This window comes from Rhodnius prolixus, unplaced genomic scaffold (genome assembly GCF_049639745.1).
Source record: "Rhodnius prolixus isolate KJV_2025 unplaced genomic scaffold, Rpr scaffold_6, whole genome shotgun sequence".
Classification (NCBI taxonomy): domain Eukaryota; kingdom Metazoa; phylum Arthropoda; class Insecta; order Hemiptera; family Reduviidae; genus Rhodnius; species Rhodnius prolixus.
In genome coordinates this window covers 7,171,208-7,194,114 of record NW_027411634.1, presented here as the reverse complement: position 1 = coordinate 7,194,114, position 22,907 = coordinate 7,171,208, and the positions used below count along the sequence as shown (strand labels likewise).

General features: G+C 31.3%; 3 protein-coding genes across 7 annotated transcripts in view; all 3 read right to left on the bottom strand.

Annotated features, from left to right (window-relative positions):
* LOC141461164 (uncharacterized) overlaps positions 1-8,677 on the bottom strand; it is a 43,261-nt gene extending 34,584 nt beyond the window's left edge. For 3 of the 4 annotated variants that reach the window (XM_074141936.1, XM_074141937.1, XM_074141939.1), the window contains exon 1: positions 8,426-8,676. In XM_074141936.1, coding sequence (XP_073998037.1) covers positions 8,426-8,436 — 11 coding nt within the window. In that variant the 5' untranslated portion in view covers positions 8,437-8,676. Of the gene's footprint in view, positions 1-8,425 lie in introns of all 4 variants that reach the window. The other variant, XM_074141943.1, reaches the window with a different exon arrangement.
* A 1,567-nt stretch (positions 8,678-10,244) lies between these two features.
* Positions 10,245-18,390, bottom strand: Rab40 (RAS oncogene family member Rab40). Its single transcript, XM_074142428.1, has 4 exons — positions 18,039-18,390; positions 16,842-17,035; positions 16,544-16,766; positions 10,245-15,248 (listed from the first exon to the last, which is right to left on the bottom strand). The coding sequence occupies exons 1-4, from the start codon at positions 18,187-18,189 to the stop codon at positions 14,809-14,811; spliced, it is 1,008 nt and encodes a 335-aa protein (XP_073998529.1). The 5' UTR covers positions 18,190-18,390; the 3' UTR covers positions 10,245-14,808.
* Positions 18,391-20,123: 1,733 nt separating this feature from the next.
* Positions 20,124-22,895, bottom strand: LOC141461400 (uncharacterized). Of its 2 annotated transcripts, none has more exons than XM_074142436.1 (4): positions 22,786-22,895; positions 21,712-21,837; positions 21,150-21,331; positions 20,124-20,505 (listed from the first exon to the last, which is right to left on the bottom strand). In XM_074142436.1, the coding sequence occupies exons 2-4, from the start codon at positions 21,800-21,802 to the stop codon at positions 20,287-20,289; spliced, it is 492 nt and encodes a 163-aa protein (XP_073998537.1). In that variant the 5' UTR covers positions 21,803-21,837; positions 22,786-22,895; the 3' UTR covers positions 20,124-20,286. The 2 variants fall into 2 exon arrangements, with proteins under 2 accessions (XP_073998537.1, XP_073998538.1); XM_074142437.1 differs by lacking the exon at positions 22,786-22,895 and adding an exon at positions 22,607-22,772.
* Positions 22,896-22,907: the final 12 nt, after the last annotated feature.

Here is a 22,907-nt window from a genome sequence, read left to right as displayed (position 1 = left end):
TGTTGTTGTTCTTGTTGTTACCTTTTTTGTAAACAACGTAGCGCCTAAACGCGTGAACCGATTTTCATGAATGAGGTGTCATTCGATTCAATATTTTATGTAGATGTGCCTTTTGGGGGTCCCGACGCTGTACATCGAATGGGAGAGGAGTTAGCCCCCTTTATGTAAGGCCCCCTCCAAAATTATTATTACTAATTACTCTGTAGATCTTGGCCCGATTTTGATAAAATTTGGTAGGATGATAGGGTTAGGGCTCCCCTACGTAACATTAAAGCGGCGATCAGCTCTTACACTTGTTAAGGGGAAGTATAGCAATCGTTTCAAATTATCGACACGTGAACCGATTTTTATTAATGAAGTGTCATTCAAATCGAAATTTTATACAGATTTGCACTTTAGAAGTCTCGGCACCGTGCCTCATAAGGAGGGGAGTTTGCCCCACCCAAATAAGGCCCTTTCTAAAACTATTATTACCAATATTACTATAACGCTTAGTCCGATTTTGATAAAATTCAGCTCGAATAAGTGGTTAAAGCTCCTACTAAGAGGAAGTACTGCAATCGTTTAAATTATCAATGAGTGAACCGATTTAAATCAATGAATTGTTCAATTAAAAAATCTTTGCCTCTTTGCCTTTTAGGGAGAAGTACTGCAATCCTAGTTTATTTTTCTTACTCCTCTTAAAAGGAAGTACTGAAATCGCAGTTTAATTTTGCTATTTACGTACAAATATCTTCCTATGTTATTCAAAACGCTTTCTCAAAAAAATTGTTATTGAGGATGGTTTGGGAGCCGCAACTACAATCATTCTTTAAAAAGATCTCTCCAGTGGTAGTTAACACCTTATCAGGTTATAATGATAGAATTGCTTATTCCAAATTTTAAAAAAATCTGTAAAGCAGATATGTAACTTTGTAAAATAGACAAAAAGGAAAATCTATCCAAAAGGTACAAAAATCTCCTTAACAAAAACTTACAGTTTAAAATGTTAAGTATAAGGGTTGATTAAACGCCAAAAGGTACACAATTCAGCGAGTACCCAACATTTCATTAATACTTCATTAATATTTAAGTAATTCTACTGCATTAATTTTCATTAATAAGTTATTTTTTAGAATTTATTAGATATCACAGACCCTTATGCTGGCCACTTCATTTATAATATTTTTTTGTTATAATTATGATAAATCACATATACGTACATGCATGTTAAAGTAAAGATAAAGTTAGAGTAGGCTACTGTCTTGAATTCGTCTTACCAAAATATTCGTGAGCACAATTAACACACAGTTAATAACAAGTAGATTATTAAACAATAATTATTCATTTCTCTATTGTAATTTAATTTAGTCCCCCTAGTTTTACTTATAGTAAAATTCTGGAATAATTAGCTGTCCTAAATATATGCATATCTTATTTACTTTATATTACATATATACAACATTGTGGGAAGTACACCTAGATGGAGAATGTAATTGAAGAAAACTATATTATTTGCGATAAAGCGAGATAATTATTACCTATGATTATAAACGTTTGACTACTTCATAAAATAACAATTACTTTAATCGAAGAATGAACTTAAACCGACGATTTTTATTTAAGAAATAAAAATAAATAAATAAAATAAATAAAATCATTGATGTAAGTTGGTGTAAGCATTTTTTTAAACAAGGTTTTGAATTTTTTAGCCTCATATTTTTATTTTATTTTTTATAACGTTTTTCTTTTTAACCTGTAATTAATAGTTTGATTATTATAAATAACTAGATATTACAGTCAATCTACAGTGCTACTTGACCATATATTTTGTAGACGAAAATGGCCAGCATAAGGGTCTGTGATATCTAATAAATTCTAAAAAATAACTTATTAATGAAAATTAATGCAGTAGAATTACTTAAATATTAATGAAGTATTAATGAAATGTTGGGTACTCGCTGATTTGTGTACCTTTTGGCGTTTAATCAACCCTTATACTTAACATTTTAAACTGTAAGTTTTTGTTAAGGAGTACAAATATTGTTTTGATTACAATTAGACCTTTTTAGTCCCAGGGATTAACACAAATCTAAACCTTAGACTCTTCTGAGTTGCCAACAACTTTAAGCAGTTAGTGGAATGCGGAACTCAATTAGATCCCTCGCCACCACCACTGGAAATAAGTCTTTTTAGGAAAAGGATTCACTGGGTAGTTTAGTACTATGATTTCCTCAAACAAATATCTAGATGTCCCTAGATTTTCTCTTTCTAGAAGTTAATGGCTCTCTTTCCGGTGATGGTCAACGATATCTGTTACAATCTCCTCTTGTCGGTAATGCACTGAAAAAGCCTCCAGGGGCTACCTCAAATATTAGCGCATATTTTACCAATAAATAAATTATTATCATCTAACACTTTTTACATTAACTAATATTCTAATAAAGATACATAAAATTAAATTTGTCGGTAGACGTCAATTACCGCCCAAGAAATTTAAAACTAGTTAATTTGACACAATTAATCCCAATTACTTCCTCATAAAGAACAATGCATCAAGTTTTATATATATATATATATAATTACCCATTTAAGGTTTTTTGTTGTTGTATTACTTTAATTAAAATAAAGAATGTTATGCAGCATTAACTGTAAGATAAATATATAAATTCATTAAATCAAAAAAGTTGTTGCTTTTCGGCCAAGACCCTTTAAAAATTTAAGCTAGATCATTTTAAATTTATTAAATTAAATTAATCCAACACATTGCACACATAGGCACACATATGCGCTAGTTTTTCCATTGTAATAATGTTGTAAAAGATTTATTAATGGGGAATGGCTAGATCGATACTCTCTAGTGAAGAGTCCTTGAACTACCTTAAACCGTTCTGCTTTCCTTTAAATACTATTTGGTACCCCCCATTGCCCCAATGTTAGTTGGGTTTCCATCTCTTTCATTTGCACCCTAATTTAATCTCCCCATTTTATCTCGTATCCTGGATCAAATAAAACTTTCTATTTTTATTTGCGACTTCTTTGTCAATGTGTCCTTGTAAAAAATGAATGTGTAGTAAATACGTAATTTGTATGATGTAAGATTATTTTTCCTTTTTTTAAAAATTGCATTATTAAACTTAATAAAAACCAAAATAAATGAAAAATAACATAGATTGATGGGAGGGAATATAGTTACACAAATCCCAATTATCTGTAAGATTACAATATTCTATGCACAAGAGGATTATAATTTAGCTTTGTCTGATTGGCATTGATTCCAGTTAAATGAAATTAAATACAAGGTCTTGGATGTCCTACATTCCGGGCAGTCATTTATTTTTTTAAAAAGGCAAGCAACTTTCACTTACAAATGAGAAAAACTCACATCTTCAAGAGAGTATGTTGGTGGAAGAATATAAAGAGAAAATTAGTAAGAAGGAAAGGGATTTTTCCTTTTAGAAAAATAGACAACAAAGATAGAATTTAGAAAAAAACGCAACGCTTTTTCTAATCATTGTGGCATGATAAGAGAAAGTAAAGCCTGTCATTTAACTCACTGTTACAATTATCTCTTTGTATTTTATTATATATACATAAATATGTATGTATATTTAACGAATATTGTATTACAAATAGTAAGAAATATAGCGCAATTGCAGTTAAATATAATCTGAGATTGCTACAAGCGTGAGCTCAGGAATACAGAAAATTATCATCAAACTGGGACACTAGAGATTGTATATGCAACACAATCCTTAATAAGTTTCAATCTAATACAAACTTTTTCTATTTGCTATTATTGTTCAACATTTAATGAAAACATATTTATGAGACAATTTATTATCTAAAAGAACTAGATCAGAAGTATAAAAACCATTTCAGTACCATGCAAAAAAAAAAACTTCTGTATTTCAACTTCAAAATAAAAATTAGTATTAAATAAATTATGAGCATATCTGTCTGTTGCATTTATTGATTTATTCAAACTCATAAAAAGTAATTTTCTATTACTAAAAAATAAAAATCTATAATAAGTATAAGCTAATCTTAGGCCGATACCGTTATTCATTCTGTAAAAATGACTGCAGGAACTAAACACAAATAGTCACACCTAAAAAACTCAACGTTTATTATAGGATAACACCTTTCTGTATTTCTTCGATCTCTTACTCGAAATAAAATTTAAAAAAAAAGTAATATAAGCTTTCATCATTTCACAAAAGTGAAGGATGTCTTCAAAAAATAATTTTCAACATAAATTTTTTGTTTTATGTAAGCACTCTCTACAATAAAGTTTTTCTTTTTTAGAAAACTAAAAAAAGACTGAAGTGGAAGAATAAGCTCCTTCTCACGCTGTACACAAATCCCGGAGATTACACTTGTCAACAGTTCTTCTGGCACAGCTACAATTGCCACGGAAATCGTATACTTGAGAGACCTCTCCATGGTGCTAATGTTACAGTTTGTAGTAATGTTTTAAATTTGTAAATTATTAGACTAAGAAGGAGCTACTGTCCACACGACAAATGTTTCTTTAGCATGTGATCTTATATTTTGGCGATTTCCCCGGGTGTCCAAATCACCAGATTTGTATTTATGAAGCTTTTGTCTGTAGGATTCCTTGAATTAGAGGAGTTCTTACATTAGACAAGCAAAGAGCTACCATGCTTGAGGGCATTGCAACTGTCCCAGTGGAAATGTTGACAAGGATATCACTTTTTTTTTTTCTCAGGAGGAAGGAGTAAGGCTCCAGTTAAAGATAAGAATATTATATTTTTTTTGCGTTTAACAGTCATCCACGACATCAAATACTTGAACTTAACATCATTCATTCCCATTCATAATATCCACTCTCAAAATTTATTTTCTGGAATAAACAAATTTAAATTGACAGATATAACATGTCTATTACTATCAGTCCAACTTTAAATAAAATCAATTCAGCTGTTTTGATAGACTGAATACGCTACTCGTTAAGCAGTTTTCCTTAACATCGTAGGAGCAAGAGGAAGTTTAAAAAAAACAGGGGCCTATGAAACCTTAAGAGTAGGAACTGTTACAAAATTTCATACCTAGACTGCCTTAGATACGTGTTACACATCAAATCAAATATCTGACTCCCGTCAATTTATCTATTTCCGCATACACCAAAACAAAGTAACAAAACTAAATAAAATCAAACTAAAATTGGCTTGATTAAATTAATAATAGTTTATTACTTTCAAAGAATTTAACTAAAAATAGCAGGCAGACCATCATAAATTCAATAGTTAAGAATGTCATCAAGGGCGTAACAACTATAACACTTTATTAACATTTTAAATAAATTTGTCTGTCAGTATGTTGTTGAAACATTCTTCATGTAGTTACAAATGGTTATGATTCTTAGTTTTTTTTTGTTTAATATAAACATCAGCAGATCTGAAGAATGTTACAATAGAATAACATTGAACCCTCATTAATAAAACATGTTTATGATATCATAATTAAAATTAGGGTTGATCTAAACAATATCCGAAAGATAATTTTTTTGTTTTTATTGGTTTAAAAATATAAAATTTGTGATAAATTATAATTCTCAAGATCACTTACTCCTTTTTTTAATCGAATTAAATTTTCCGAATTTTTTTAAAATATTTTCAAAAGAAATTTATTAATGCTATTTTGTCGGATGAATAAACAGTGTTATTAATTAGGACAATGGATTCAGAATGTCTACTTAAAGCTGCAATCCAGTTTCCTTAGCTCATCAGACACATTTATTTGCTCACGTAACTCACAAACTATAGAAGCTACATAAGCTCAGAAGACTGGTTTTGGATAAGATATAATACCTCCAAAAAATAAATAATAATTTATAAAAGAAACCAACGTCTTTAAAGCCTAGTTTGCTAAAGTGGTGGTAGGTGCGAAATTCGAACTCTATTTTCTCGTATTGCCTCCGAGACCACTGCTACTAAGACCAGCGAAACATAAACGGTTTGAGAACTTATCGCATAGCAGAATTAAGTTCATTATCAACATCACGCCCTCCATCTTGTTGAGAGTTGGGCAAAAAAAGTAATGCTCAGAACCTCTGGTGAATGTGTAGGCAGCACAAATTTTTAACACGCCACATACAGAAGAGCTAAGGAATATATAACGAGCTTGAAGTAAGGTATGTGTTATGATACCGACGGTTGGACTCCATTTCCTAATATTACCCCATTTCCCAGCAGTTTTACGATCACTCCTATTCGCATGTTTTCTTGCCGCTAGCAGTGGAGAAGTATAAACATTTTTTAGGGTTGTAAATTCTGACTTTTATACTTCTCTTTCAATCACTCTCAAATTCTATTTCTCCCACTCTCAATATATATTACTTAACATATCTCAAGTAGCAAAATATTTTTAGATGTTTTACTATCCCTTAGGTCTCCTAAACAGGAATTATTGCAATATTGCGATTACGGCAAATATTTGAAGGTGAATTTTCGCAGAGGATAAGATCCCCTGATTATGGAAAAATCTAAAATGGATAACTCACATGAAAATCTCTTACTAATACTTCAAACTGCAATACAACATTACAACAGTTTAAAGGTACAATAATAATAATCAAAATTTGAATGAAGCGTGACATCCCGGATACTCTTCTTAAAAATAATTTGCATCAAAAGAATTTCATACAAAAAGCGATAAGTAAGACATAGATTCTTATATTTAAAAAAAAAAATCATTCAAGTGATGATCACATCCCCTGAAGCGATTTTTTTTTTTAAACCTTATTCCTACTAAATAGTAGTTCAGCACAATACCGTAAAATAGCACATGGGAGAAAGCCGTCTAATCATCTACTTTCCATTAATGCCCAAAATAACTACCCTAGAAAATACTTTTAAATCTTAGCCTTTAAATAAAAGTTTGTAATTTTAAAGAAATCCCCAGCAGAGGTTTTTAGAAAAAATGTGGGAAACTAAAAGAACTCTTGGGAAATTCTCACTTCAGGGAAGCGGTGTTTTCATTTAGACTTTTTGTGAAAAATTTTATCGTTGTTAACACTAACAGGATATAAGAATATTATTCATGGTTTTTCTTCCATTTAGTTGAATGAACATAGCGTTGATTACGCTTTTTCGTCACTTAATACTGATTACTTTTTAATAGATGACAGTATTTAGTCAAGTTTCAGACTTGGGGAAGTCGGTTACCTTTAGCGAACTGTTTCATGAGAAGCTGATTCAAAATTCAGTGTTGGCTAAAGAGAAAAAAAAAGGTGTGCACCCTAAGCACAACTTTCTCGCAACGTTGTACCGATTTTACATTTTCTTCAGACTTAGAACTGGACTGAAAAGATCGATGGTTTTTTACTGTACTTAAACGATACTTTTAAATTATACTGATTTATATCTCTTAATATGCAATTACTCAGTACGCCCTAACATTTCACTGAAGTACACAAACTCAACCACCAACTGCTCAGCCACAAACTGCCGTTAATCAAATTTGATCGGGAAAAATCAAATAAAAGTTATCCAACTATTTGTATCCAACAACTATGTTAAATTTAAACAAAATTATAGGCGCCGTTTTCGAGGAAATCTTTCCCCCCAAAATAGAGTTTTTAAATTAGTATATTATATAATACATTATTTTTTAAGGCGTGTCTGTAGCTGAGGTTATCGGCGCCCGAAGCTTTTTCAGTGCACTGCCGGCCTCTGGAGAGTGAACTGTAAGAACCTGCAAGGAAAGAATACTCTAAGGGACCAGAGCAGGATTCGAACCCAGAATCTCCGCGAGGGAATCCAGTACGGCATTTAGTAGAATTTCTGTTTGTGTTTTTTCTGTTGTTGAGGGCTAAACATTCAGTAAACAATCCTTTTAAAAAGAAATTCGTTGATTAGAAACTGTAAGAACTGAATAAATAACTGAGAAATCGATATATGATTCAGATTATTATTTACTGAATCTCATAAAATCAATGTGCAGCATAATTTTGAGAAAATATAGACCTTAAAAATTGAAGATAATAAGACGACTATAAAATAAAGTCATATTTCTTGTGCTATTCATACGGAAAAAAGGCAAAGATGTTAATTGAGTTTTCCCAAGACAACGTTTAATATACGCCTATCTGTTACCTAGGAAACTGTTAACAAAACTGTATTCCTGTAATTGTGTAGAGTAATTTTAACTTGTAATTTTATTTTACAAACTAAATTTCTATATTAGTTTCTCCTATTTCTTCAATCTTTATATCAATTGCTGTCTGTATTTTGTTATCATTCGTATTAGCGATTGTACCGAACTACTTTCACTCACATTAAATTATATTCCCATATAAAATAAATTAATATTAAATACTGAACTATAAAATAGTAAAAGTAATTAGTTTCAAAGTTGATTAAATATTGAAATGTATTTAATACAAAAAAAATAGGATTATATAAAATTCTTAAACACTCACTTTATATACATTTTTTTAAATGTGAAACCTTGATTTCACGTAGTTAATAGCATCACTTTGAAATAATCTTGTGACACTTGACACTTTAAATCATAACATTAAGTTTTTGTTTCTTTTTTATATGTACACCGTTTCAAATGTTTTAAGAAGATGCCGCGGACTCTTCGTCATACGTGAAATGTATCCAAAAACTAGCGCAAACACTTACCTACGTTGACTACAGAGAGCGGTACTGCTTAATGGTTGTCCAACAACTTTACATTTTTAGATGGCTTTGTGCGTCAAGTGCTACAACCTAACGTTTATTTTATGTACTAAAAATATTTCAATTCCTTAAAAAAACCTTAAATAAATTAACATATTATTGAAAAAAATATAGTTATAACTTAGATGTGAAATTAACAACTCAAATACCACAGTTGAATCGAAGCCAGCATTACAAAATTATATACATTTATCTTCAATTAATAACAATTATTTCCTATGGTGAGTCTAAGTTAGAAAAAAATTCATTTCATCAAACATCTATAGCCATTTCTTCTAATGCAATTGAAGGTTGTGACACAATAGACTAAAATAAAGATGAAAAGTGTGATCATATCAATTTAGAAATGAACAATGAGTTATTTTTAATCAGCATAGGTGTTTTTAAATAATTTCTAACAAAGAAGTTGAATATTCAATTTCATTCAAATAAAAAAAGCTACTATATTCATTACCCCACTTTTATAAGTTGAATGATAAGGGTTACTTCCTGTGGGCATATCCTCCATAGGACCTTAGGCAATCTGAACATTCTTTTCACGTGTAAGCGCCTTGCCTGTTCAATGAGGAATCGAAAGGTTTTTTTGTTTCTAAAGCAATTGTTCTGGTTCACTAGGAGGTGAGTTATTTTGACTTACCTCTTGCTTAAACTTAAGGTTTCAGGATTTGAAGTTGATGGGAACCATTTTACGTCTATTCTAACGGGAGCTTAGCATTTCTCACTGCCAAACAATTGGAGTAACACTCATCCTGGCTCTTCCATCTCTCACAGGGACTGTAGTGAGCATAGTTGAACTGAGCAACTAACTGGGGCTAAAATGATGGGTAACCACAGACCATCATCTCCAGCACCGTCATTTATACTTCTTTGTACCAATAAAGATTAGCTTCCTTAAACTTCATCAGCAAGTTGAGATTAGTAATAAAATAAAAGACCAATTACACACTTGATTTAAGAGATTAAAAGTTTTATTTATTTAGTTTAATTATCACAATGATTTTTTTTTTGTTAATAAAAAAAAATTACACACTTATTCATCATTAATTACCTAAAACTAATTCTAATATACATAAAAGCGAATATATATGAATGAAGGAAACAAAAATATTTAAAAGATAAAATATAATTTAAATTATACTCATATTTATTTACAATTGGACGGCATTTTTTATTTATTTTTTTTTAAAGGAGAATCTCTAGAGTAGTGTTGCATAGTTATTCGCCGTACCATTTATACTGTGATTAATGTAACTGAACTGAAGATTGGCATCTTCTAAAATTTAATTAAAACAGGTAAAAACAAAAATTTGGATGAATTAGAAGCATATAATGTACTACTTATTGAGATGAAAAAAAGCTTGTTTTTTTAATAATCAACAAACTTAATGTAATTATATTGTAGTTATTGTTGACTCGTGTATAAGCATCAATTTGAAAAAGAAATAATCCTTTATTTAACTGGAGAAATCTAAAGCACTTACAAGGTGAAAAATCAAGCTTGATTTATTCTTTCAGAAATTTTTTTCAAAACATCTTTTATTTGAGTTGGAAAAACTGTTCATCTAATTCATTTATGTTACTTTACTTGAAATAAATGAATATTTATGTACATTTTCAAAGGTGGCAAATGTTTGAAGATGATTTTAGTTTTTATAAATTATATAAACCTATATACATTAGATTTATTTTGAGTATGTACAGGGAAAATGTGAGAGAAAACTTCCACTTCAGATTTAAATGTAAATTCAATGCAAATGTAAAATAAACTCACAGGATGCATATATGAGAAGAATGAAGAGGAGTTCCACGTTGAGCTAATAGGAAGTAGGAAGTAAATACAAGTATATAAAATTTGAAATATTCCGAGTGAGAAAAATCCTGAATACCTGCATAGGACACACAAGGCGAATAAAGTTTATAACTCATTCTTAAATGCATTAATTGGAGAATATTAAAACACAATTTTTTTGAAAGCATTAAAAAGGCCAAACTGCCAATCTTCAAATCTCTCTACAAGCAAACTCTGTGAAGGTCAAAGAAATGGTGTAGACAAACTTGTCCAAAACGTAGTTGATGCTAAATGAAATTTTTGCGGAAAAGTTAGAAGAGTTAGGTTCTAACTTACTTGAATTAAGAAGAATAATGGAAAAGTAGCAACTGAGTTAGTTTTATCGTTTGCTGATTGGAAGCATACGAAAAGCCTAAGAAGTTCATAAAGGCTAAGTCGTCGCGGACATTGGCCGTACCGCCGAAGGTTTAGTAGGCGGTAAATAAAAAAAAACAAATGCAGTGGGTTAGAATTTGATTAAAAGGGCAAACTTAAATAGTTATTAATAAGGGTAAATTTCTTGAGATGAAATATGTGACCATGATGGTAAATGGTAAGTAAAAACAGGTAAAAGCCAAATTAAAAAAAAAAAAATCGATTAACAAGGAGGTGGAAGCCATTTCTTCAGTGTTCAACCAATTCTAATAGCTCAGGCTGAAACACAATCAAAGCTTACCTGCACGAAACAACCTATGCGTCTGCAGAGCGAATAAATGAGTGTAACTTCTTTGAATATCCACACGCATATTATCTAATTCTCCACCAAATACCGTCGCAAATCTGTCACATTCGAGGTTCCTACTAATAGTTGATCAAACTGGGAAGTAGCATCAATTTGAAATACATACTGTGAAGAAATCAGCCTGAACCAGAACGAAATCTAGAAGTATTAACTGGAGAAAGAAATAAAAAGTATGTAGACGATAAAACAATACAAAGCTTGAGCTAGCAAAACATTTATGCAAATTAGACAATTATTGCGATCATCAAAAATATCAAAAAAGAAAACAATCCGTCACTTTTTTTTAAATGTTAATAAAATAATTATTAATTCACCAGAAGTATTCTCTCACAAAATTTTATTTAAAAATAAAAAAAAAAATAACGAAGTAAAGAAAAGCAAAAATCCTTTAATATAACGTACATAAAATACTGCTACTAAAAAATAATAATCTACTTTTTAAAATACTGATGATAATTTACAGTTTTATTAATTTTTTTTTTTATCGTCTTGTTTCATAAATTCACGAGTTTTTATTATTTTTATTCGTACAAAAATAAAATATACAATGTTCGATTATTTATTTTCAATATCATATAACAATATTATATAATACTGAACATATATATATATATGACCTTTATTTTTATTTATTGATATATATATATTTTTAAATTTTAAATATAAAGTAGTAACATACACAACTAAATATTTAACTTATTCATAATAAATATACACCAATATAAAGTTTTTGAATGAACCGGGACGCGAGGGAGTAACTAGGAAACAAAGAAGAGATTTATAATTATGTACATAATAATATTTACACAATTTGGAACATCAAATCTCATACAATCGCCAAAACAGAAACGAAAACATAATTTTAGCCCAGAACGGAGTGAAATTTCCCTTAGGAAGAAAAATAATTGAAATATGTTTCTACGAAGGAAACTTACTATCTTTCATAATCGTGGCAAACATGCAAGTGCATTTCAGTCGGACAAGACAAAAATTGTTCATTAAGAAGAACTGAAAACCAGGATAAAGAAATTTCACTTAATTAGAATTTTATCCCTAGCTTAAATTACCGAGGTGGAATCCCAAAAGTTCCAAGGCAAGTTTTAAGTGCTTATTTACCGAATTTTGAGCACCCTGCGTAGCAGCAATTCAGATGTGATGATCATTTTCTGATCTTTTAGAATGTGGCTTTGAACTTATAAGCAACTCGTGAACCTTCTGTTATTCATCTCGCTAGGTCTTAGCGTAATGAAGAGACCATTTTCTAGCGGTATCTTCACCTTTGGGAAAAGAAAACCTGCAGGAGCCAAATTTGGAAGAAAGACGACATGAATGGTGTTGAGCTTGTCACGAAATAGTTCATGAAGGAAAAGTACTCAGTACACGAATATTCAAGAGATCTGGACGTTTTCATCAAATGTTGGTTAGGAAAGTCTGTAAGGTTTTTAATATTTTCAATCGTGGATTGTGTGTACACATTTTCGGAGTCAATGCTCGAGAATGGCTTACAGATCTCATTCCATGGAGTTCCTCTGCTTTTGAAACACACATCTAATCCTTGCGTGCGACTCATTACCTCATCATCGTAGGCTTGTTCAATTTGTCAGCAAATACAATTTGCTAATGCCTATCATTCTTTCAACATTTGTAAAAATAAGCCTTCTGTTGCTGCGCCGTAGATCCGGTAACTTTTGGATACCATCTCAGGTGTATACCATTAGCGCAAAATAGATTGTCGTGCAATTTTGAAAACGAAATTTAAACTATTTCCTTGATAAAGCGTTTTTAAATCTGCTTAAAGGGAGTCGATGAGATTTTCTTAAATTTTATAAATGAATGTATCAATTAGAGAAAATAATAATCGAATCGAAGAGTGAATAGTTTCTAATTTCTATCTCACTTTACTTTTTTGTTTTAGTCTGCATACTATCACAACAATTATTTTTTTGCAATACCCTGATTTCATTACTAATAAAATTCTGATTGGATATATCAACAAAAATCCACATATGACATTATATTGATTATATCCTCCTAGACACCCGAAAAAAATTTCTGCCACATTTTGTAAATAAAACAAAATCTGGGGGTTGACTTTTACATTGTTTAAACCATATAATCTGGTAGAAGAGTATTCAAATGTAATAGTAATAGTTCAATTATAGTAATAGTTTACCCGACTGGGTAACAAAAGTCTGTATTATTGTTTTTTTTCTTCTTCTGTATCGCTTATGTACAAATAAAAAATCGGACGTTTTTGTGACACTATTTTGAAATTTTTGTTTTGTGAAATCAGGTAAACAGATTGGGAAGGCTTTGTTTCTAAACAGCAAAACAATATATTGGAGGATATGATCCTGGAAAGTAAAAGTAAACTGGATCTAAAACATCCCAAATTTTTATTATCAGCTGATGCCCGCCTCATAAGCTGATCCCTGCTGCAGCCCCAGAACTTTCAGATAAATTAAGCCCGACATACTGAAACATAAACCGTCATCTGCGCATAGCCGAAATGAAAGTGGATCCAGAAGCTGCCGGCTAACTTAGGCCCTGTCACACTCAATTCAACCCTCCTTCAAAACCTACCGAAGGCAAGGCCATACTTCTCACGTAAAACGTGATTAGTAATCAGAGTTTTGAATTTTGAGCTATTTCCTTATCCAGATTCCCTGATTTGGCTCTCATTGATTATCTCCTCTTCCCATTCCGAGGCTCACTTAGTTATAAAATTTACAAATTTGGAGAAAGAAAATTGGGACTTCTGGAGTTTTTTCCTTCAAAGATAGGTACTGTGAGGGCAAAAAACAAAGCTGAGCAGTTTTCACAAATGAGTTCAATACAGAAATTATAATATTCCCCAAAGCCCACATTTCGATCACAAGTGCTTAATAGACACATAAACGAACTATTTTTGATTTTCTAGGTAAAATATACAGACTTTTGCTACTGTGATTTCTCTCGAAAACATAAAATTTTTAACTTTCATATTAGATTTGGCTAGTATCATGGAATTACCATTTAAAGGGAATAATTTTACTGTATTAAAAGCAGAACAGCAGCCAAACTTGTATCTCAACAAAAAAACCATTAAAACGTATCCATTAGAACACTTTTTCTTTCAAAACAAATTTATTTTCTACAAATTTCTTAAACGAAACGCTATTTTTTTGGCTTGAATTAAAAATTTATGCACTTACAAATAAAAAACAAAACCGATATGCACTGTTATTTTGGACATATTATTTTTTCATGTCTTTTTTACATTTTGTGGGGAAATTATGTAAAAACCATTGTGATGATCATTGATAAATTTTACAATAATTAATAGGTCTGTAACCCATCAAAACAATTTACATTATGAGCTCATTGGTTTTCCTTTCAAAAACATTACTTTATATTTCTTTTAAAAGCCTTTCTCAATATGAGCAGGGCCAAAATAAAAAAGTTGAATAAACTTTAATGGATAAGATGCTCTTTAAGTGAATAACATTTGGGAGAATTATACATTTTAAAAACAGACAAAATCAGAAAAGAAATTTGCACAAAATACCTCACGATATAGAGCAACTATTCCTCGGTGGATGATGGTGAGGTTGATTGCCTCCACCACCTGGGAGAAAGCACGGTGACACCGTGGCAGACACTAGTCCACTTCCTTGATGGTAAACAGAAGCTCCACTGCCAGCTCTAGATTTCTTATAGCTTGCCGAAATCACTTTAGAGGAGAGGCTTTGCCCGGCCGCTGACAGACATCCAGTAGCTCCACCGCCCCCGCTACTTCCTACACTACTGCCCAATGGACCACCACATCCACCTACACTCACACTGTAACCCAAACTCAGTCCACATGGTGATGAAACTGTGGTGTACGAAGTCATGGCGTATGATTTAAGGTGAGATTTGATAACGCTGGGTAATGGTAATTGATCAATGCCGTAAACAGTTGTTCTAGCAACAATTGATCGACAGCATAGCTCCTGGAGTGATAACACTGTGAACAAAACACAATGACCTCTGTTCTTATTAAGGGTCTAACATAAACACAGTGCAAGAGATTTTTGCTAAAAAATGCAATTATAATTTTATAAAATTATAACTAAAACTCACACACCACTCCCTCTTACTATTTATTACTCTCAAGAGTTCTAAATTGTTTTTAAACACCGAAGTTGTAAAAACATTAGTCTTAATACTTTAATACACGTAATACTTTTTACCCTCTCCTATAAGTACTGTTAAATTTGCCGGGAAAAATGTTTCCAGTAAAAGTTGCAGGTTTATGTTTGTAGTCACTAAGCAAAATAGAACTGCAGGAGTAGTTTGCGTGAAAATATTAGTACAAGGCAAATACTACTTAGTAAAGTGGCACTTCTGGGCAGCCGATTTTCATCACTTGGAAATTTAATCTCAAATTTGATACTAAAATAATATAAAGAAGGCACATGCCAATGCAATAGTCAGTAATGGCACTTTTTAGGAAAGCCTAATCGTCTGTCTATCAGAAGTTTCCTTAATCGTTTCAAATAAAAGTTACAGACTGACATATTTGTAACTAGTTCAACAAGTTTAATATTGTTGGAGCAGTTTTCCAAAAATCATAAAAACTGAAAGACTGCACCAGTAAAGTGATACTTCCGATGTAATATTTAAATGCAATATGTACATTACTAATAAAGAGTGAAGTACTAATGTATTTACATGTCAATCTTCACTAGAGGGAGAACGCTTAGAATGTGATAAGAATACAATCTGCAGAGAAAAAGGATAGAAAAACCTGCAACTAGAGGAGAAGTTAGAGGATCCGTTAAATTCTTTTGTATCTGTATGGAATGGAAGGATCGTAGGAGCGGGTTAAAACGACAATCTAGAGTCGACGAAAGGAGGAAGGTCTAGGAAAGAAGTGAACAGGGATTATGGAAGCTAATTCATGGTGTAAATCGATTTCAGTATGTCGAGAAGAGTCAAACGCGAATCTGAGAATTTTGTTTGTCTAGTCAACCTCCATTTAAGCTCCTGTAATATCTGGTTAGTCTTTTTAATTATAATTCCCATATAGATTCCCAAAACATCCAACTATGCTAAACGGTTCTTCAAAAAATAGCTTTCTATAATTTAAGTTCCCTGTAGTTTTTCGTCGGGTGAGATTTTTGACCACATATTGTCCATCCACTCATCAAGGCACTGAAAGTTTTTTGGTAATCCAAGAAAAAAATTCGATACAGCTGCAACACTACTGCAAGTAAGTTAAAAACATAAAGGTTACAACATAAAGTATTGGTAGAATACCTTTGTTGGATCTCCACAGTCTTTCCATGCCATTCCTGTGCAAAGCACGTCGAGACAATTCGGAGAAACTTTCAGTGATATTAAAGTCACATAATGGGCTCACTTCAAAAAATGCCATACTGTTTTTAGAGGCATAAGTTTCTGCGTCCCTAGTTGAAACTTGTCTTTTAAATGCCAAATGAAGGCGATTACCTACCAATACTTTTGGTACACCTGGAGCATGCTGTAAACCAATAAAATAATAAATTGCATTGATGATATTTATCTGAGTTTTATTAATATGGTTATAGCAACTTACCTCTTCGACTTCTTTTAGCCATCGATCAATTCCATCAAAGGACCATTTGTTCGTAATATCATACACTAACAGTATACCTTGTGCACCTCGAGAATAACTTCTTATAATTGTACAGAACCTTCCCTGACCTGATGTGTCCCATAATTGCAGTTTTACTCTTTTACCGTCCAACAGAATAGTAGTTGTCTTGTAAGCTTAGAAACATAAATAACTATTAGGAGGTACGGTCACATAATTAATTATATGTAAACAATTTTTCTTATGCGGTTTAGGAAGGTACGGAATATTAAGAGACTAATGAGTGAAAGAACATAAAATCGAAGAAACACAACTCCTGTCTAGGAAGCAGTGCTTGCTTGAGGACACACACAGAAAATATTAAGAAGTCCTGCAACAGTGCTGTAATTTTAATCCTCAAAAGCACTCCAAAATATTTTATAGGCTTTTAGTGAACCACGTAAGTCAGTCTATGCAAATTGTATTAAATGTATTAAAGACTGTAAGGGGATTTTCATCAACTCCTTAAATTAAAATGATTCATTGCATGCACCAAAGTTTTTGAAGGTGGATTAAAACAAGATATAGTTGTTCGGCAATTATTATTAACCACTGCCGATAAGACCGAAATAAGAGATATATGACGCTTAGTAATCAATTGGGCAACAGAAAAATATCGAAATAAAAATGAACAAATTAAGATTTTTCCTCCAACCTAGTGATTAAATTTCTTGTTATGTATTTCTATTACTTTAAGATTTTGAGCAAGACACTATTATCGGAAGATTATAAAAATAAGTTTTATTTTCCCTGTTCCGTTTATGTTTCTCCCGATTACCTTCTGATATTTAGGTGGTATAATTTAGATTACAGGACTGTTTTACATTGATATTGGAATCTACGGAGATATCTAATAGTTCACCACAGATACAGTACATCAATTGCTCTCTTCATTAGCAATCCTTAAAAAACGGATAATAAAGCAAAACAAAAATTATTCAAAAGAAGTCCTACTTGGCGAAAACTCTAGATCTTTACTGTCACACACAAAAATTAACACTTAAAAACAATATTTCTTTCTTACAATATGGCTTACATTTTCATTTACAATGAATTTCAAATGTACCTGTAAGGCTTAACACAACCAATACACATACTACAAAAAAATAAATAAGAAGGCATCAGATACACTGTACTAACCACTTCCGCTACAAAACGGTGATTCTGAAGAACCATCTTCCAAGTTGCTAAGTATCTCCTGTTTACCAACGTCACTATCGCCTACCAGTAAGAATTTCAGCAAGTAATCATACTGTTTGAGCTGTTGACATGAATTTCTTTCCACTGCCATAACACAGGCCCAATCTTGTTTCTTTTGGGCATAATAAAATAATTTCAAACTCAGAACAAGAAAAAACTAGGAGCTTAATCCAATGAATTAATTAGCATGCTGCTCCTTAAAAATTCTGAAGAAAAAACTTTGTGTAAGTTACAAACGAAGTAAACACTTCAGTCACTGCCCCAGAATGAGGTTGAATGCCGCCATCTTATAGTTCTACACTTCAGTAATCTATCGATGTCATTTATGATAATCGATAGTATTTACATTAGTAATTTTTTTAATTTCTTGTAAATTAATGAGATTGAGTTGCGACAATCTAAATTATAGATTTTGTTATTCTAACTTACTCTATGGCTGAAACAGTCCATGAAGAACCCAAGCTAAGCTACTTCTGTTCTCCACTATCTCTTGACAACATTGTCCATTTCTGTTGACCAAAGGCTTCCAAATCGTTCTATATATCCAATAACCATTTCAGTCTGGGCCTACCTCTTTCTGCGGAGTAGTCTAAATAAAGTTACTTGGGATTTATCTTCTCTTCATCTTGTGTAAATGTATCTCCCTCTTCTCTGGTAAATCTATCAGATTTACAGTGGCAACTACATCTGACTCACCGAACAGTTAGTTCTACGCTTCACATTTTTTTTCTCCTTACAGAACTAAATATTCTTCACTTTCTACTTTTCTTTTCCACATGCACCAATTTTGTTGGTTCGCTTTGGTTAATACCCATGGTTACATTAGCTACAGTGTCTTCATGGTTTAACTTTATTATTCGGCACAAACATTAACTTCCCAAATACTCGCTGCAGCGTCCAGAAAATCACCAATGTCCTCACTCACCCTGTTTATTTGATTTAAAGTCGTCCAAATTGACCCAAACAAAACTCACTCACAAAATCAGGGAACTTAACTGTCGTTTAAAAACATATTTCATATCCCTTATGCCAGAACTAAGTACCTATTCAATAATCCCATGAGCCGAGTTATGATCAGATCAAACGCAATGCCTGCATTGACATCTTCACATTTAATTTGTATTCTTAAAAAAAAAAGTTCATATTTTTACCAGTCGAAAATTTATAAAAGTTGAAGATAAACATATTAGTTTCGGCATATTTTTGAATTATGCCAGATTTCTATAATTTTTTGTCTTTATTAAGTTTATTAATTGCTATCAAGTTTTATATTAGCTGTTACTAATTTTATTAACTTTCATTCTAAATTTTTAATAAGTGTTAACTTTACTATGTGTTCCTTAATTGGTATATATTCTTTACTTTTTCATTAAATTACTAATCTGATAATTTAATTACAGAACTAAGCAGCACTTATTTAAATCAATTAACGAAAAGAGTTAAGAAATAATAATAAATTGTACGAATCATCATATAACATATTACAAAAATGTAAGATAATTGTTATCAGTATTTACTTTCAAGAGGAAGAGACTACATATTTTATGAAAATGTAAAATATATTATAAAATAATTATATATGTATATATAAAAATATATATATATTTTTTAATGACTGACAATACTGTAATTAACAACTTTACATATTAAGGTAAAGAGTTAATTAATTTATGTGTTGCAAAAGAATCTTTAACACACTTTGATTTCATTCTTTTTTTTTGTTTATTCTCTCTCGTTCCATTATTTACTCTTACTGCTAAAGAAAGTGTTTCAGTGTCAAATTTCGAAATTGAGTTTTTACCGGAAATACGAATACGGATGTTCGAAATATCCTGAAAACTAAAAATATTTTTTAGCGCATGACTTCTGTGTACATACGAATATATTAAAAGCTAGAAGTCGCAGAATGGCCAACTTGTAAACCAGAAGCAATTTTATATAGATTTGGGTTTCTGGAGAGTGTGAAATTAAGTTCAAGTACTTGGAGGCATAATGGTCAACAAGGACTGAAGCACTGAAAAGTAATTAAAATATAAACATCCTGTAATATACAATTAAAAAATAATAATAGAATATATATATATTTTTTTTAACAAAAAGTTGAAACGGAAAACAAATGACAAAATCAAAATAAGAGCAACAAAAACATGTTGATAAGATGAAGAAACCACTTCGTTTGTAAATAAAATCAACCATTTTCATTCTTATTTCCCGTATCTTTGCTTACAACGGCCAAATAGCAAAATGCTCCAACTTTGGGTACTGGTTGTGCAGCTAAGAAAGCTCCTCCATCGGGAGATGTACGATAGAGCATTGGCCTTTGGGCGCTCGCTTTGTCAACATCTGATGCCCATAACCCTGCCGAAGTGTCAATTTGTGCTTGGTATGACGCTTCAGTACCACCAGGCTGTAAGATTAAAAAAAGATTTTATAATATTGATTTAAGTAAATCTTATTTAATTGATAATCTGTGATATGAACTTTTATATAGAAAGAAATTTAATAAAAATAAGTACATTGGGTAGCAAAACAATACTAAAAAAAAAAGTCCTAATAATAAGATGATTTTTTTTTAAACTATGGTTCTAAGAACTGTGTAGGCCTATCATCGACAAAATGCATAATGCAACAATATAGGAGCCTGTTAACATATCTATACATTCAGAAATTAGTCAGCCTTGTTATCTCGATAAATAATAAGCTGCTAAAATCATGCTGTGATCAAATCTATTCAATAATTATGTTTTATGGAATTAACTAAATCTGAATACGACTTTATTGATATTTGTGTTTTGTGACATTTTTTTTGAAAATTTACATTACATTATATACTATTTGTATACATATTTTATGAGAAGTAAGGATTTCGGAAGAAAAAAGAAGTCGCCTAGAAACTCCAAGCGATAACAAATTTTAAAATTCTTTGTGCTCTAATTGCACAAATTTCTTATTCTTTCTTTTCCTTGATAGTTAGGAGGAGAATGTGCGAAACTGAATTTACAAGCTTTGTAAACATCTGCTTCTTTAAATGTAGCATTAGAAATAACTTACTAGTAGCTGTGCTATAGTTGGTAATGGACCAGCAGGAGGATTCTGCGAAAACGGCGGCTGCAGTTCTCCAGACTGAATATTTAAAACCAGATGATACATGAAGTCATTTCTCAGCTTCATCTCCTGGAGCGAACGATTGCAGAGTGATAATTTCCTTAGCCAACGTTGTGCTTTCACCCTGTCTGCAATTATTGAAATTAGATTAAATGACACTTATTCAGTGACCCTTCTCTAATAAGATTTATTAGTTATAATACTGGACTATCATGACGAAAATTTGGGATTCAAACATGCTTCCCTAATATTTTCTCTTCCTATGATTCTTCAGATGACTTACCGTTGATAGACAAGGTGTCCTGCAATAGTCTAGAGACTAGAAATGAATTGAAAAGGCTGAGTTTGCAGATGTTAAGACGCCTTAATTAAAAAAAAAAACAGTTTTCAATTTTCAGTTGAAGATTTATATTATTTGGTTCTTACTGTCGAATATATTGTATTTACTGAAAAAAAACCTGAACATTCCTTATAATTCCCTAATAACTAAAAACATGTTATGATCTACCTTGTTGCAATCTGAGATTGCTAAGCATAGTTTTTGCGAGAAACATGTTGTAGTTGCAATCATAGTTCAAGTCGTCTGGGTCATCGCACATCCTATCCTCTTTCAGTGAGAACAATTGCTGTAGTCCTGCAATAATTATTGCATAATATTGTTATAAACTATATACTATATAAACTAAAATATTATTATAATGCACTCAACTTTAAGTTTTGAAAATATCCTTTTTAAAAAAAATTACTTCACCATCAAGTTAAAAACAATATCTTTTATTTGTGTCTGATCCTTTATAGTAACATCATTAAAAACTGGCAACCGGTCCTATTCGTCAACACAGTTTTAATTGGGAAAACCCATGCTCATTGTCTATTCCTGTACTCGTTATTATAAAATGATCAAGAAAATAACAATCTATGAATTTTAGAATGTAACAATGTTTGACAGAGTGCCGCAGCCAAGAATGGTTTATAAAGAGAAAATTGTTGAAGGCAGATTAAATCTCAAATAAATTTGAGTAATTAAAATGATTCTGTCAGGGTGTTTAAATACTTAAAAAAAAAAATGGGCTATTAAGAATCAATTCTATATCAGTGCAGATTGTAAAAAGATCGTATAGTTTGTTGAGTATTCCGCGAATCATACATATATTCTTATTCATATCTTGTTAAAAATGTTAAGAAGGAGTTGAGTCAGTTCAAAAATGAACAACAAAATTCACTGCAACACTACACCAGAGACTATAGGACACTGCATGACGCACACTCATCTATGAGATCACTTCGCCTCCTCAGACGTGAGGATGGTTCTTGAACCATGACTGATTGGGAGAAAGCTAATCTCAACACCTACATTTCATTTTTACACCCCATCCTGACATATTTACTTTGAACATACGTACATATATAAGAACTCCAAACTATTTTGCGTGGAGTCACTTCGTGATTCAAACAAATCGAGTTTAATGAAGTATTACAATACATAAAAATCTTTTAACAGTCATTGGTTTAACATAAATTAAAACTATCTCTTAGAATCTTCTATTAGCATGCACATAATGAACTTATACATAGCTTATACCTTGCGATTAACATGCTCGAAATAAAATTTACACTTCCAATAAAGTTGAATTCTAATCTACATGTACTTCATATTTACATATCCTTATTACCATAGCAATTTATTAATTTGTATAAAAAAAA

Excerpts from the sequence above, each read along its gene's own strand:
- Rab40 (XM_074142428.1), bottom strand. The coding sequence starts at position 18,189 with ATGGCAGTGGAAAGAAATTCATGTCAACAGCTCAAACAGTATGATTAC. Across the intron at positions 17,036-18,038 it reads ACCGTTTTGTAGCGGAAGTG|CTTACAAGACAACTACTATT; the intron begins GTTAGTACAGTG and ends TATGTTTCTAAG. Across the intron at positions 16,767-16,841 it reads GGCTAAAAGAAGTCGAAGAG|CATGCTCCAGGTGTACCAAA; the intron begins GTAAGTTGCTAT and ends ATTGGTTTACAG.
- LOC141461400 (XM_074142436.1), bottom strand. The coding sequence starts at position 21,802 with ATGTGCGATGACCCAGACGACTTGAACTATGATTGCAACTACAACATG. Across the intron at positions 21,332-21,711 it reads CAATCTCAGATTGCAACAAG|ACAGGGTGAAAGCACAACGT; the intron begins GTAGATCATAAC and ends CAATAATTGCAG. Across the intron at positions 20,506-21,149 it reads CAACTATAGCACAGCTACTA|CCTGGTGGTACTGAAGCGTC; the intron begins GTAAGTTATTTC and ends TTAATCTTACAG.